Consider the following 12,401-nt stretch of genomic DNA (forward strand, 5'->3'; position numbering starts at 1 on the left):
TTTTCTTATTGATATCAAAATTCATTGATGAGAAATAATTCACCTTTATTTTAATACGGTTTATTGATTAAGAATAAATTTGGGTAATTGCAATACTGATCATTATAATTATTGTGCAATATCGAATAATTAATATATTTATCACGATGAATCTAGATAGGAAGGCAATTAAAACCGTATTAAATTATACATTGTTGAGTTTAATACTACACGGATTATTATTCTACCATGAATCTCACCGAAGAAATGATAAATATTCAAGGTTTTTTAATGATGGAATCAACTCGCGTGTTGACTATTATTCTCTTTATATTCCAGATTTATGTTTATATGCTCGTGCAGCGCATTATATAACTACCATCCTTCTGTTGTAATATTTGCATTTGAAAAAGTTAAATAAATCAGATTTAGCTTAATAGCTTTTCATTGATTTTTAATAAAATTCCTTATAAAAAATATCCTCACTGACATAGACATCAAATTGAAATAATCGATCAAGTATCGACATGGTTTTCATTCTTATTTTCTATTAGTGTACAATTACAACAGCATATAATTAATCGACTTTTTCATTTCAATTCTTATTCTTTTTTTTTCGTATATATTATTATATAAAAATTTTTGACCTGACATCGATTAAATATATTTTTAACCACCAATCGGTTGTATAGTAGTGATACATGGAGTAGGAGTACTAAGGATTACTAAGGGGTAATGAGGATTGTCAATAGTATGAGAAATATTAGCGGCATCGATAGAGTCCAATAAATCTTTGGACAAATTGTCCGTAAGCCAGGAATTGATAACCTTTAAATTCTTCTCGTTCCACTTCGTTTCCTCTAAAATATTTTTTAATGCATCCTCAATTATCCAATTGGCGCTGTCCAACCCGCTTTGCTTAGATAAGCAGTGGAGTCCAGAAACCAAATCGTAACCTTCTTGAGTATTAAAGTTTGAAGTAGCAGAACTAACGATTCCATCCCATAAATGTTTATCGTCCTTGTATCTCTCTTTTAGAACGTTCCAATTTTGTTTAAGGAAATGATATAGAGTGAGGTAACCACCTGCACTTCCGGTCAGCATGCTTAGGACCAACTGAATATCAGAGTTTGTAAAATGCGAGTTTTCCTCTAGTAATGTCATGTTTAAAAGTCTAAAACAAAAAGAGAAAATAATAATCAGAATTTTCTAGACAACTATTTTTGAATTTTCTATTACTTACTTTTCAATGCTTAACAGATCTCTGGTACATCCTGCTAATGTCTTTAGGAGGTACGTTCGTTCACTTTGTTTCCGCTCCAAGGAATTTTTAGGGAAATTGATGACACGTTGAAGACCAAATTCCCATTCTTCCTTTGTGCCCCATTTGAAGACTGGACAGATAAACTCGTTGCTAACCCTGTAATGTTTGTAATATGTGTATTGTTTAATTTCATTGTATTAGATTCTCGAAGGTTTCAGGATTAATTTTCTGTTTTAAATTACTAACGGATTTCCTTTATCTGGCTCCTCACTGTCCATCCATTTTTTGAATTGTTCACGTGCTTCCTGTATGCAGGACTGATATCCAACGCGACACAAGAAATTCTTCGTCAAACCTTTCATATGAATCATCCAAGACGGTTCTTCGCGATAACTTTTCGAACTTTCCAAAAGATATTCATAAAGTGGTTCCAGTAAGCTGCGAATATATACCTATCGCAAGAATGAAAATATTAAAGTTTACATTTTTAAGTAATTTAAAAAAATGGAATCTGAATTTTTAATAAATCCATAGTCAAGATGAATCCTAACGTATCTATTTCCTTCGTAAACTCACTTCAAACTTAGCATAAACGTCGCTAACACCTTCGATGCGTCTTCCGACGTGATCGATCAGCGTGAACAATGGTTCCCACACCACGTGACTTCTCTCATTTTTCAAAAAATGTGTCATGTTCAATGCAGTTTCAAAGCACAATTCCCCGCCGTAAGCGAGATTCCAAGCGTCGTGAAGTAATTTTGCTCTTGTCAAAACGGGAATCATCTGGCGATTTGGTCCTTGCAGAAACTCCGCCAGCATCTTCCAGTTGCAGGAATCATAATTCACCGGAAACATGCCTGCGTCAATAAAAAACAAAAATCTCTGATTAACCACAAGTATAATCTTGAGAAGTTATATCTTTCTCATAAGAATAAAAACAAGCGTTCTCATAGACGAGTCGCGACGTTCCACGTCACATAAGTGTAATAAGAATCATGAACTCTATACCAATCTCTTCAGGATTCACAATGATGAAAGAATTCTTGTCAGTGATGTCATGTATCGTCAAGTTGCCATTTCCTTTGGTCATCCAAGCGACAGGTTTTGTGTTACTAAAATTGAGGTTATCCTGAGGAAGCATCACTATAGGTATGTCCCATTCGTAATTTGATTTTGCTACAACACGGGAAGATGTTTCTCGCAGAAAGACTTTCTGAAAAATATGCAACGTGTTTCCGTAATCGTTGATTAGCTCAGCTAGTAGCATAATTTATTTATATACAATTCGCAGTATAGAAAATTATTTAAAAAATTTTCACCTGACTGAACATCATAGTTCCGGCTTCGTAATCACGTGTCACAGTAACCAACGGTACTCTATTTCTTCCAATCCAAGGCGCTGCAATTTCATTGATGGTGAGTCCTTCCGGTAGATTGTTGGTCTCGTTGGCTACATCGTTAAGTCTGCTGTATATATCATCAGCAAAGAAGATCCTTGGAGTCCTAATTAAACTTAGCCAGTAACGATTAGTCGAGCTACGTGATTAAGAGGGCATCGTGTAAATAGTAGCCGGAAACCAAAAACAAAAATACGATTACAAAACAGTACCAAATATTATACAATCGAGCGAGAGTGAAATTGTCAAAACTTCTTTTGCCCGAAGAAATAAATATTTTCGACAAAATAATCCCGTAGATATTAGACTCTAGCGTCGTGGCTCTACCGACAATAAATAATGGCATTCTTAAAGTGACGCAATAGCAACTGTTAATATTGATAATGGGCAAATGCTATTGTGCTTTTTATCAAGATTATGTTGTAGATTCTACATTTTATTTCTTCGTCACTGTGCATCGATGAATTTTTATTAATTGCTTCCCGGCTGACCAGTAACGGCATTACTACTCTTCCGACTGTTCCTGGTTCTCTTGCTGAACGAATCGTCGCACCCCTTTGCGGAAGAGATCCTTCCCGAGCGTGTAGCTGAACATCCGAAAGATTAGCTCGGCTGTAAGAGTAAAAGTGACGTCACGTATTTACGCTCACGCAACAACAGTTCACAAGACTATGTATCACTTAGGTGGAAACGTGTAAACCAATCTTATGACCATGGCACGAGAATACGCGATATATACACAAATGAGTCATACGATAATGTAGCAGATAAGAACAGAGTTTGAATTTAACGCAGAAAATAATACGTTATGAACTTTTGATGAAAATCGTGAAGTTATTTACTGTGGATATAATTGTGCAATTTTTTACATACTTTTGGCAGATTTTGCCTCCTCGCGTATTCCGGCGACTCTCGAGAATGGAAAAACTTTTCCAAACTCGTAGTAGAGAGAATAGAGGACAGTCATTGGCCACTTTCCATTCATTTCGTCTGGATTGATCTGTTGTCATTAATGTGAAATATTATATCGAGTATAACAGTATATGATTTTTGGTTCGTTGATTAAATAATTAAATGATTACTGACGTCGACTGTGGTCATGGACGCCAAGAAAGAATTTAATGCTTTATTGACTGGGACGTCGCTCCAACGGAATGGCGTCCTGTATTGGCCAATCCATTGATAAATTAATTCATAAGCAATGTTCCATAATTGATGACCGCTCAGTTCGCTCTCTCTGTAAATTAAAAGTACACTTAATAGCATATAGTTTAATTATCAGTAAAATACATAAATAAAAATAATTATTACTTAAAGAACATGAGACCCCAGTTGTCAGATGATTTGGTAGCAGTATAAAATGGCATGGCCATTAGGTCAAGCTTAGGAAGACCGATCGAGCAATTGAAATAATCTTGCAGATAATTTATTATTTCCACCACCTTATCCGGCACGTTTTTCAACGAATCGATGTATTCCTTACGAGCCCAGATTTTAACGTTCAATCTTGTACCGTTCATCTCATTGACCATCTTCGTTGGACTGATGCTCTCGAAATCCGTGATAGCCAGTGCCAATTGGAACGTTGACATTTCTGGCGTTTCCTTGAAATGGTCCCAGACGAAGTCTGGCTTACCGGGACTTTAATAAATACATTTTTGTTTTTATAAGGTACAATCAATTCGTACTAACTTATCAACTTGTCAACTTGTACTTACGCATCTGTACTTCTGTCAAGTTCTGTGTTCGATAGAGCCGTCATATTTTTCGGTCTCAAGACACTAAGCTGATATTTAGTTTTGTACGGTGGTTCGTCGAAGCATGGAAACATGTTTTGGGCATTGTCAAGACGAAAATATGTACCGAGTACCATGCTGCAATAAAAGATGTATTATAATGTACAACAATATAATTTAATGAAATATATTTTTACATCAGATACCCACTGACTCTTTCCAGCGGAATCGACGTATTCTCGTCTGAAGAGACCTGAAGTTTTATTTGTCGTGATGTTACCAGTGAACTTCATGTCTATTTCACATTTAGTTCCATTTCTCAACATTTGCTCCAATTCTATGACGTACCACGATTTCTTAGCGTTGTGTGTAGTTCCAGCCACATTTATTCCAGTAGCCGGTGTGATGATGTCTTTTCTAAAGAAAAACAAGAATGGCTGGGATGATACCAAAGTGTCAATTGTTTTTTTAATCAATACACTTTTAGTTGGTTAATAGGCAAAATTTGTTTTTAACCGAGTGCCACCACTTAAAATTTTGTATATCAGAGCACCGACAGCGGATCAAGATTATCTTTACCTCATTATCACCTAACACAGATAAACTATGATCACGCTGCTAAATATGCAGACTATAAGTAAACGTCTGACACTCGTGATCAAACAAATTATTGTTAACACTCGACAAGACTGTCATAAATGACAGCACTCATCTATATTCGCTCAAATTAAATTATGCATGATAGAATAAATAATATGAAAAAAAAATCAAAGGGTTGAATTTTAATTACCCAGTGTACTAACCTTTCATCAACACCTAATTCCTTAACTTTAATCCCTGAACCATCTATTGCCAGGTCGGGATGAGCATTTAGAATTATTCTGTCACTGGTATCAGTCCAAGTGATATTAATTCTGACACGTCCTTTGAACTTGGCTTCGTATATCGACGGTTCAATTTCCAGTCGATAGCTGGTTGGTCGTAATCCCTTGGGCAATCGATTTTGCCGTGATTGGTACTGATACACGTCATTGAGATCGACGCTCCGTTTTACCTTGGCCAGCCCCTATAATATAAATGACAAATTTAATCGGACCAGTGAAATAAGGATTGTTTAATCTTTCTCATCTCCTTACTTACGTTTGACGGATTGTTCAATAACGTCAGGATGAGCAGGATGCCCGTGATGAAGGCCAGACGCCTCATAATGAAGAATTGTATGGACACTGTAAAAAAAAGGAAGGGTAAGCGAAGGAGGATTTTGACTAAAACGAAAAATTGACATCAATCACAAAAAAAGTTTTTTCTTCATTTTGGTGATCTCAATAGCATTGTAGTATGTTAATAATATCAGTTTGAGGATGTCGAGCCTTGTATCCCAAATTGTAGTTTGATTATTTGCCTACTTAATTATTTCTTCTTTTCTATCATTGACGCTAGTTCCAACTCTTAAATCGGGCAACGATCCCAATCTACCTTTCTATCAAGATGCTTGACTAGGACTTGCCAGTTCGCGAGTCAACCGGTACAACACATGCGTCTGTTTAGAATAGGATTAGAGGGAGAGATATTCATTAGATAAGAGTAACGTGGGATAGACACCCAAAAGTTAGTACGCTCTCGGTGCTTAGCAAGCTTACACAGCAATTATTACCATGATACCAGGTTATGCTCAATTTTAATTAATAAACATGATAATTTCAACAAAACAGTTGCGTTGACAAAATTCGCTACAATATTCGAAAAGAAAAGTCTATTCTACAATAATCGTTGAGATCAATCGGTTAATCAGTGCTGTGAATATTTGTAGACAGTATATACGCGTGTACGATAATCACCCAAATTTGTAGCTATAATTTGAATCAATTTTTTTGTGCAGGAAACCTCTTCCTAGTGCTTTTCGGATTGTGCTTCGGTGCCCGAAAAATCGAGGGGAGTTTGGTGAGTGGTTATAATAAAAAAATAAAATAGATAAATAACATTGACGTCCAAGGAAACGTAAATATAAAAATCATCTTCTTCTAGTGTCCCGAAGAAGAATCCAAAGTAGACTCCATACAAGGGAACGTTGTAGTACCAAAATGGCCGCAGTCACCATCATCAATGGCGGTCTACTCCGATCCTCTGTGTCTATCAGAAGGAATGCAAGTGATTACCAGAGAGTGCGCAGAAAAATGGCGACCAAGAAAAAGTCCAGAATGTGCCTACACGTCGCCAAGATTCGAAGAGAAATATTGTCCACCAGGTTACCACGTAGTCATGTTAAAGAATGAGAATAACGCTAATGACTACGTCTGCGTTGGTCTATCGAAGAGCATGTGGTCGAGTACGTGTCGTTTCAGCATCGAAGGACGAAAAATTGACAAGGAAATTTTTAGCGCCATTGCAAATCATTTAAAACGTCGAAGAGTCAGGGTAGTCTGGTTGCCAGTAATGAGGCTGGACGTATTTGGTCCATTACTGTGGCAGACACCTGGCGAGAATTGGGGATCGAGGATAAAGATTCCTGATGGAATCGAGATCACGTACGGGAATCGAACGAGACGCTGCCTGATCCTTGACGTGTCCAGTGGAATAACCATAAAGCCAGAGAGCTGTGAAGTGGAGCATCCGTTTTTGTGTCTGGTTGAAAAGAATTATTTTCCAAGGGGTGCATGCCCACCGAAATATGTAGCATCGCCTATACCGGGTGATGACAGATGTTTTCGATTGATGAAAAATTCACGCGACATCACGTGGAAGAATGCCATTCAGCAGTGCACCACGGCGCAGATCAATAGTCCAATTGTGAGCAGACTGTTCGCAGGTCTGGCCAGAAAGCGGGAAATCGATAGGGATGATTTCTGCTGGATCGGTGGAGACGGTAGATACCGAAGTAACACAATGGCGATCAATTCCAAGGGTCAGATCTCAAATTTAAATTCTAATGTATCCCTGCACTGTATATTCTGTGAGATGGGTACACCGAGTTATCCAAGCGCACAGTTCAGTCTGAGATTCTATCCGGACGAGGAACAATTGTTGTTGACCGTCTACGGAAAGGACGGACTCTGGACGGAGTCGTATACGGACCCAGGCGTGCGATGCTTCACCAATGCAAATGGCGACTTCGTGAGAACAGTCGAGTTGCAGGAAGAATGGGAGATGCGCTGGACGGCTAAAGACATAGAACCGGACATCGACTTTGAGGATCGTGTGACTTTGAACTTTGAAACGCATAAAACAATCTACAGCGTAGACCTGAGCGACCAAGGGCCTGGGTACTACGTATGCGAAGGTCACAGTTTATCAAACGAATTGATCACGACCAAGCACGTGATAGCTTACAAGGAACTTGACGGGTACATGTTCGCTTTATCTCTGGAGATAATGGATGCCTGCGATAACGTCGAAAGCTGCGATCCGACGTTTCCAAAAATGTATAAGAAGCTAGCCAAGGACGTCAAGGACGCTACGCCTGATGTTCTCGTAAAGGACATAAGAGCGATGGAGGTCCTTGACGTGACTGCCGATGGAAACGTAACCGTTTTGTTTCACGTGACCATCAAGGAACTGGACGATAAGGAATCCTCGAAATTTTCATTGTCGGATGCCTATAAAATAACAGAAAGTGTCTTTCGTTTATTAGCGTCAATGTATCCCAATGTCTATAGGTTCAAATATTTACGTAGCTGCGACGGGTGTCCCGCGTCGAGAACCGGAAGTGGGACGCAGGAGATGATATGGCCGTTTACATACGTTGGCTCGAGCGCAGTTTCTCAGAAGATGTGTCTGGACTCCTCGGGTGTTCCTATTTACAGAAGTTGTATTGGCAATTACATACGTGGTGGCTCATGGGCAGAACCATCAGGATCCTGTACATCCGGCGCGTCAGAAAGAACCCGGAGGCTGTACGAGATCAGTGGAACAGTGATTGGCAAAACTGTACCCATGGACCCCGATATTGCTCATGAAATATTAGAAATTGTTGAGAGCGCTAACCAATTGACACCGGCTGACGTGTATTACTTGGCCCTGATAACAGAGCACGAGGCCAAGTACGATAATAGCGAAGTGATCCTAGAAGACATTTACAGATTCACCTCGATACTGGACAAAGTCATGGGCATGGACAAGGAGGTTATAGAGAAGTCGCAAGTACTAAATTCCACGAACGTCCTATTGGATTCTCTAGGCACGATGCTGGACACAGCAGCAACGAATATCAGCGCGGACATTCTTCTGCGGGAGGATGGCTTGATACTGATAGAAACGTCGCACCTGATAGTGCAGATTTCCGATCCAACTGTCAGCAACGTAACGGGACTTGCGCTTTTACGTAAAACGGAAAATTCGAGTAACGAGGATCACAAGAACTTCATGAGCTACACGGTTGTTCCTTTGTACGCGGATAACGTCATAGAGGGAATTGGTCTTCTGGGTGACGTTGAAGTAGCAACGTGGCTTCCTCGGAGCCTACTGAACGCCAGTACAGTCACAGCATCGGCGTCAAACTTCACTCAGAACAATTCAACGGCTTTTAACGCATCTCGCGTCATAGTGACGCTCTTCTACAGCGACCTGGTCTTCAACAGTGCTTACACAGCGGATACTAATTTTGTGGACAGTCGAGTAGTCAGTGTTTCCATTCCGGGATATGGTAGGAATCTACCGATACCGATACCACTGCTATTCAAACCACTGACAGGTACAGTGCGCAATTCAGAGACTTGTGCCTTTTGGGATTTCGAGTACGTAGGAGTCTCACCCGTCTCGTCGTACAGTGCGTGGTCGGAGGAAGGATGTCAAAATGCGGGCAGGACGCGTGACGCATCTGGTGAATTGAACATTTGTCTTTGCTCTCACTTGACTCACTTCGCTCAGTTGGTCCTGGGACACAATACGGTAGCACAAAGTAAAGCCGGCACAATATCGATCCAGCACGAGGAGGCCCTGGAGGTGATAACGGTAATAGGATGTGTGCTATCCATGATTGGTGTCTTTGGTATACTGATAACAGCCTTCATCTTCAAGTCCTGGCGCAAGAAGCCAGGAACGAAGGTCCTCATACAGCTGTCCTTAGCTTTGGGCTTGGAGAAGTTTGTCATTGGTGCTATACCCTTAGTGGACTCAGTTAACTATCCGATCCCCTGCATCGTAGTCGGTATACTCTTGCACTACGCCATATTGGCGGAATTTTCTTGGATGCTGGTTACGGCCTGGTTGCAGTTCAAGAGATACGTCATTGTCCTTGGCGTCACTAGGCCACCTAGATTTCTTCTGAAAGCTGCCGCCTTTGCTTGGGGACTGCCATTTTTAATAGTCAGCATAGTCGTTGCCATTGATCCAGAAGCTTATCTTCCACCAGCTGGTGTTAATATACGTATCTGTCAAGTTTTTGGCATGGCTCAGTATATTGGTCTTCTCTTACCGGTATGCATTGTCATTCTTCTTAATGTCATACTCTTCCTCAGGGTCATGCACAGTCTTCTCAGAACCACCAGATGCAATCCTAGCATTGAAAATGATACCACTCTGGTGTATGCACAATTTAGATTAGGTATTATGCTTTTCTTCTTACTTGGTATCACCTGGCTCTTTGGTGTTTTTGCCAAAATGGGGGCTGGATTGATATTTTCTTATCTTTTTTGCATTACGGCTGCGCTTCAAGGATTCGTCCTATTCCTCTTCTTCATTGTGTGTGATCCTGCCACGAGGAAACTTTGGTACTCCGTCATCGGGATCCGCGGGCGATTCTCTAGCAAGGGAAGTCAAATATTCTCGGCAAGCAGCGGCACGAGCGATACCAGCAATAACCGCTATTAGATGGCGGATACAAGCACTGTTAACACTGATTGATATCAGGTAATATTCGTTAGACACAAGTTAAGATGTTTTGGTAAACATCAAAGTTTAGAAAATTGTTTACTGTAATATTATTATGATCTTGCGCAATAGATTTATGTTTATCCTACTATTATTTGAAAATCAGATCACTACTACTCAGTAATATTTCACGAACGTAATAATAGAGAATCAACAAGTAAATGAGGTTCTTGTATTTTTTTTAGGATCTTTAATTTTTTATGTAAGATAGGTAATAACACTTATCTCAATAACACTTTTCAGTATATAAACACTCAAAAACTTAGGAGATAATGTGTGTATTGTGCGTTAAATTTGTATGGAATGTTTAATAAATCATTAGAATAAGGCGAAAACATTAATTATTCATATAGCCTGTACGAAATAATTTCCACCTTACCCCATCTAAGGGGTTGTCTTACCTTATTTTGATCCGATGTACACAATCTTTCTTGTCGATGAAAAAATCACCTGCGATGATGCAGCGTCGTTTGCCTACTGACTACTCGGATATTCAGAGTGCCAGATGAAGGTCCTGTTGGATGTGTTCCCACTTAAAAAAACAAGGTATCTCGTGACGCAAAAGTTCCGAAGTCGAAGCACGGAATTCCACTTAGGCCACTTGGCATAAGGGTAATCGTCTCGATGAGTCATTATCCAATTCTCGATAGGCCATAATGAAAGGATCTAAGCGCGTGAGCGACGTATGACAAGAAGCAGCGTCAATGGCCAATCAGACATGAATGGGATGAATCCTACGTAGTGGTACCAGTTACCGACACTTTGCTGCTGTATCAATCGTTAACCAGTGATTTGCCTATTGACATCCCTTAAGACAAAATTGTGTAACATGCATACATGGTACATTTGTTTTTGAGATTTGCAAATGCATTGCCAGTAGATACAACATGTACACATGTTTATGATGCATGCAATGCGCATTTACTGTAATTTTTTTTTTATTTTCAAGTGCACTTCCTATGTTTCAAATATTCGTCACCACAGACTGTACAATGTGCGATGCATGCTCGTATATGATTATGCTACTGTCAATTTATACAATACCTATGTCATGCGGGACAATAATATTTATTTGCATATAACAACAACAGTCAAATGTCAAACAAGACAATGCTGTCGAATCTTGAAAATTGCTTTTCCCATAATGTCAATAACAAATTGATCACAACGTGCGAGAAGATGTACGGGAAGGCAAAGTAAGAAGTCTGACAATAACTACAATGTCGAAATACCAAAGGTCGTACCTAGTTGTGCAACAAACGACCAATTATGAGATGATTGAAACCAGCGTTGCTGGATATTCCACATATTTATGCGCAGGTCTATGAGGTTCTAGAAAAAAATCCGTCGCAAGTGACATATCCCACGATTTTGCAGCACTGGTCTAGTCTACAGTGGCGCCAACTTCTGCCACCACGAGAACAAGCTTGACTCCGCCATTATACCCTATGCTCTCAAGGCGGAAAATTTAAAATTGATATTGATAACTTTATATGCAACTTATCGCCACGAGTTATCACGTGCAGCGTCAAGATCAATAACTTTCGTACTCTGGACCAAAGACCTCAAAGCAGACCCATAGAATTATTAAATTACTAAAAAATAAAATAATTCGAATATTCCCGAGAGACAATGTTTTTTACATATGTTACCTATACGATGTATTCAATTTAAACATTATTCCTACGAAGCATCCAGTTATTAACTGACCTCGTTATCGTCATTTAAGATTCATTCATTCGTTTATTCATTCTGTATTTTATTTCCATTGACAAATTCTTTTTCTTCGTCTCTATGGAGTACAGTCGCAGGAAGTAGTCGTTACTTACGCTTCATAATAGATCTTACTGTCCTCCTCATATGTAATGCACGTAAATATAGCATATCTACTTCCTCCTCTCACTCTTTCCAACATTCGCTGTCGCAGTCCACATATGTGACCTTGTTACGTCATCATAACGATGCATTAACGCGTGTAGGTCCCACTGCCGAAAAAATTTATTTTCCCAATGCATCCTTCGTGTGTAATGACTTTAAAGGTTTTGGAAAATAAAAATACCGTATCTGATTCAGAGAACAAACCGGTGCATTCCATCGGGGTGTTTTACCGATTACCGATAACGAATAGTCGCAGTGCATTATGCACGGTATTAAAAAGTC

General features: G+C 39.4%; 2 protein-coding genes across 8 annotated transcripts; one reads left to right on the top strand and one right to left on the bottom strand.

Moving 5' to 3' along the window:
• Positions 1 to 416: 416 nt before the first annotated feature.
• On the bottom strand, positions 417 to 10,773 carry LOC107268191 (aminopeptidase N). 7 transcript variants are annotated; one of them, XM_025085503.1, is made up of 15 exons: positions 10,643 to 10,773; positions 5,517 to 5,602; positions 5,180 to 5,442; positions 4,587 to 4,793; positions 4,359 to 4,514; positions 3,952 to 4,281; positions 3,727 to 3,877; positions 3,514 to 3,640; positions 3,147 to 3,252; positions 2,563 to 2,779; positions 2,252 to 2,456; positions 1,820 to 2,100; positions 1,490 to 1,695; positions 1,223 to 1,399; positions 417 to 1,153 (listed from the first exon to the last, which is right to left on the bottom strand). In XM_025085503.1, exons 2-15 carry the CDS (start codon positions 5,580 to 5,582, stop codon positions 649 to 651), a joined length of 2,997 nt encoding a protein of 998 aa, XP_024941271.1. In that variant the 5' UTR covers positions 5,583 to 5,602; positions 10,643 to 10,773; the 3' UTR covers positions 417 to 648. The 7 variants fall into 7 exon arrangements, with proteins under 7 accessions (XP_024941271.1, XP_024941275.1, XP_024941274.1 ...); XM_025085507.1 differs by lacking the exon at positions 10,643 to 10,773 and adding an exon at positions 9,937 to 10,068 and having other exon boundaries at positions 2,563 to 2,746; positions 3,150 to 3,252; XM_025085506.1 differs by lacking the exon at positions 10,643 to 10,773 and adding an exon at positions 9,937 to 10,068 and having other exon boundaries at positions 2,563 to 2,755; positions 3,150 to 3,252.
• LOC112494413 lies at positions 5,609 to 10,190 on the top strand. Its single transcript, XM_025085499.1, has 3 exons — positions 5,609 to 6,041; positions 6,256 to 6,317; positions 6,402 to 10,190. Exons 1-3 carry the CDS (start codon positions 6,032 to 6,034, stop codon positions 10,179 to 10,181), a joined length of 3,852 nt encoding a protein of 1,283 aa, XP_024941267.1. The 5' UTR covers positions 5,609 to 6,031; the 3' UTR covers positions 10,182 to 10,190.
• Positions 10,774 to 12,401: the final 1,628 nt, after the last annotated feature.

The sequence above is a fragment of the Cephus cinctus genome, unplaced genomic scaffold (assembly GCF_000341935.2).
Source record: "Cephus cinctus unplaced genomic scaffold, Ccin1 Ccin1_scaffold0494, whole genome shotgun sequence".
In the NCBI taxonomy this organism is placed as follows: Eukaryota; Metazoa; Arthropoda; class Insecta; order Hymenoptera; family Cephidae; genus Cephus; species Cephus cinctus.

Bases quoted from the DNA above. Each gene is read 5' to 3' on its own strand.
- LOC112494413 (XM_025085499.1), top strand. The intron at 6,318-6,401 runs GTGAGTGGTTAT...ATCTTCTTCTAG, and splicing joins GAAAAATCGAGGGGAGTTTG to TGTCCCGAAGAAGAATCCAA.
- LOC107268191 (XM_025085501.1), bottom strand. The intron at 4,515-4,586 runs GTGGGTATCTGA...CTTTTATTGCAG, and splicing joins GATTCCGCTGGAAAGAGTCA to CATGGTACTCGGTACATATT. The intron at 1,696-1,819 runs GTGAGTTTACGA...TTCTTGCGATAG, and splicing joins ACGTTTATGCTAAGTTTGAA to GTATATATTCGCAGCTTACT.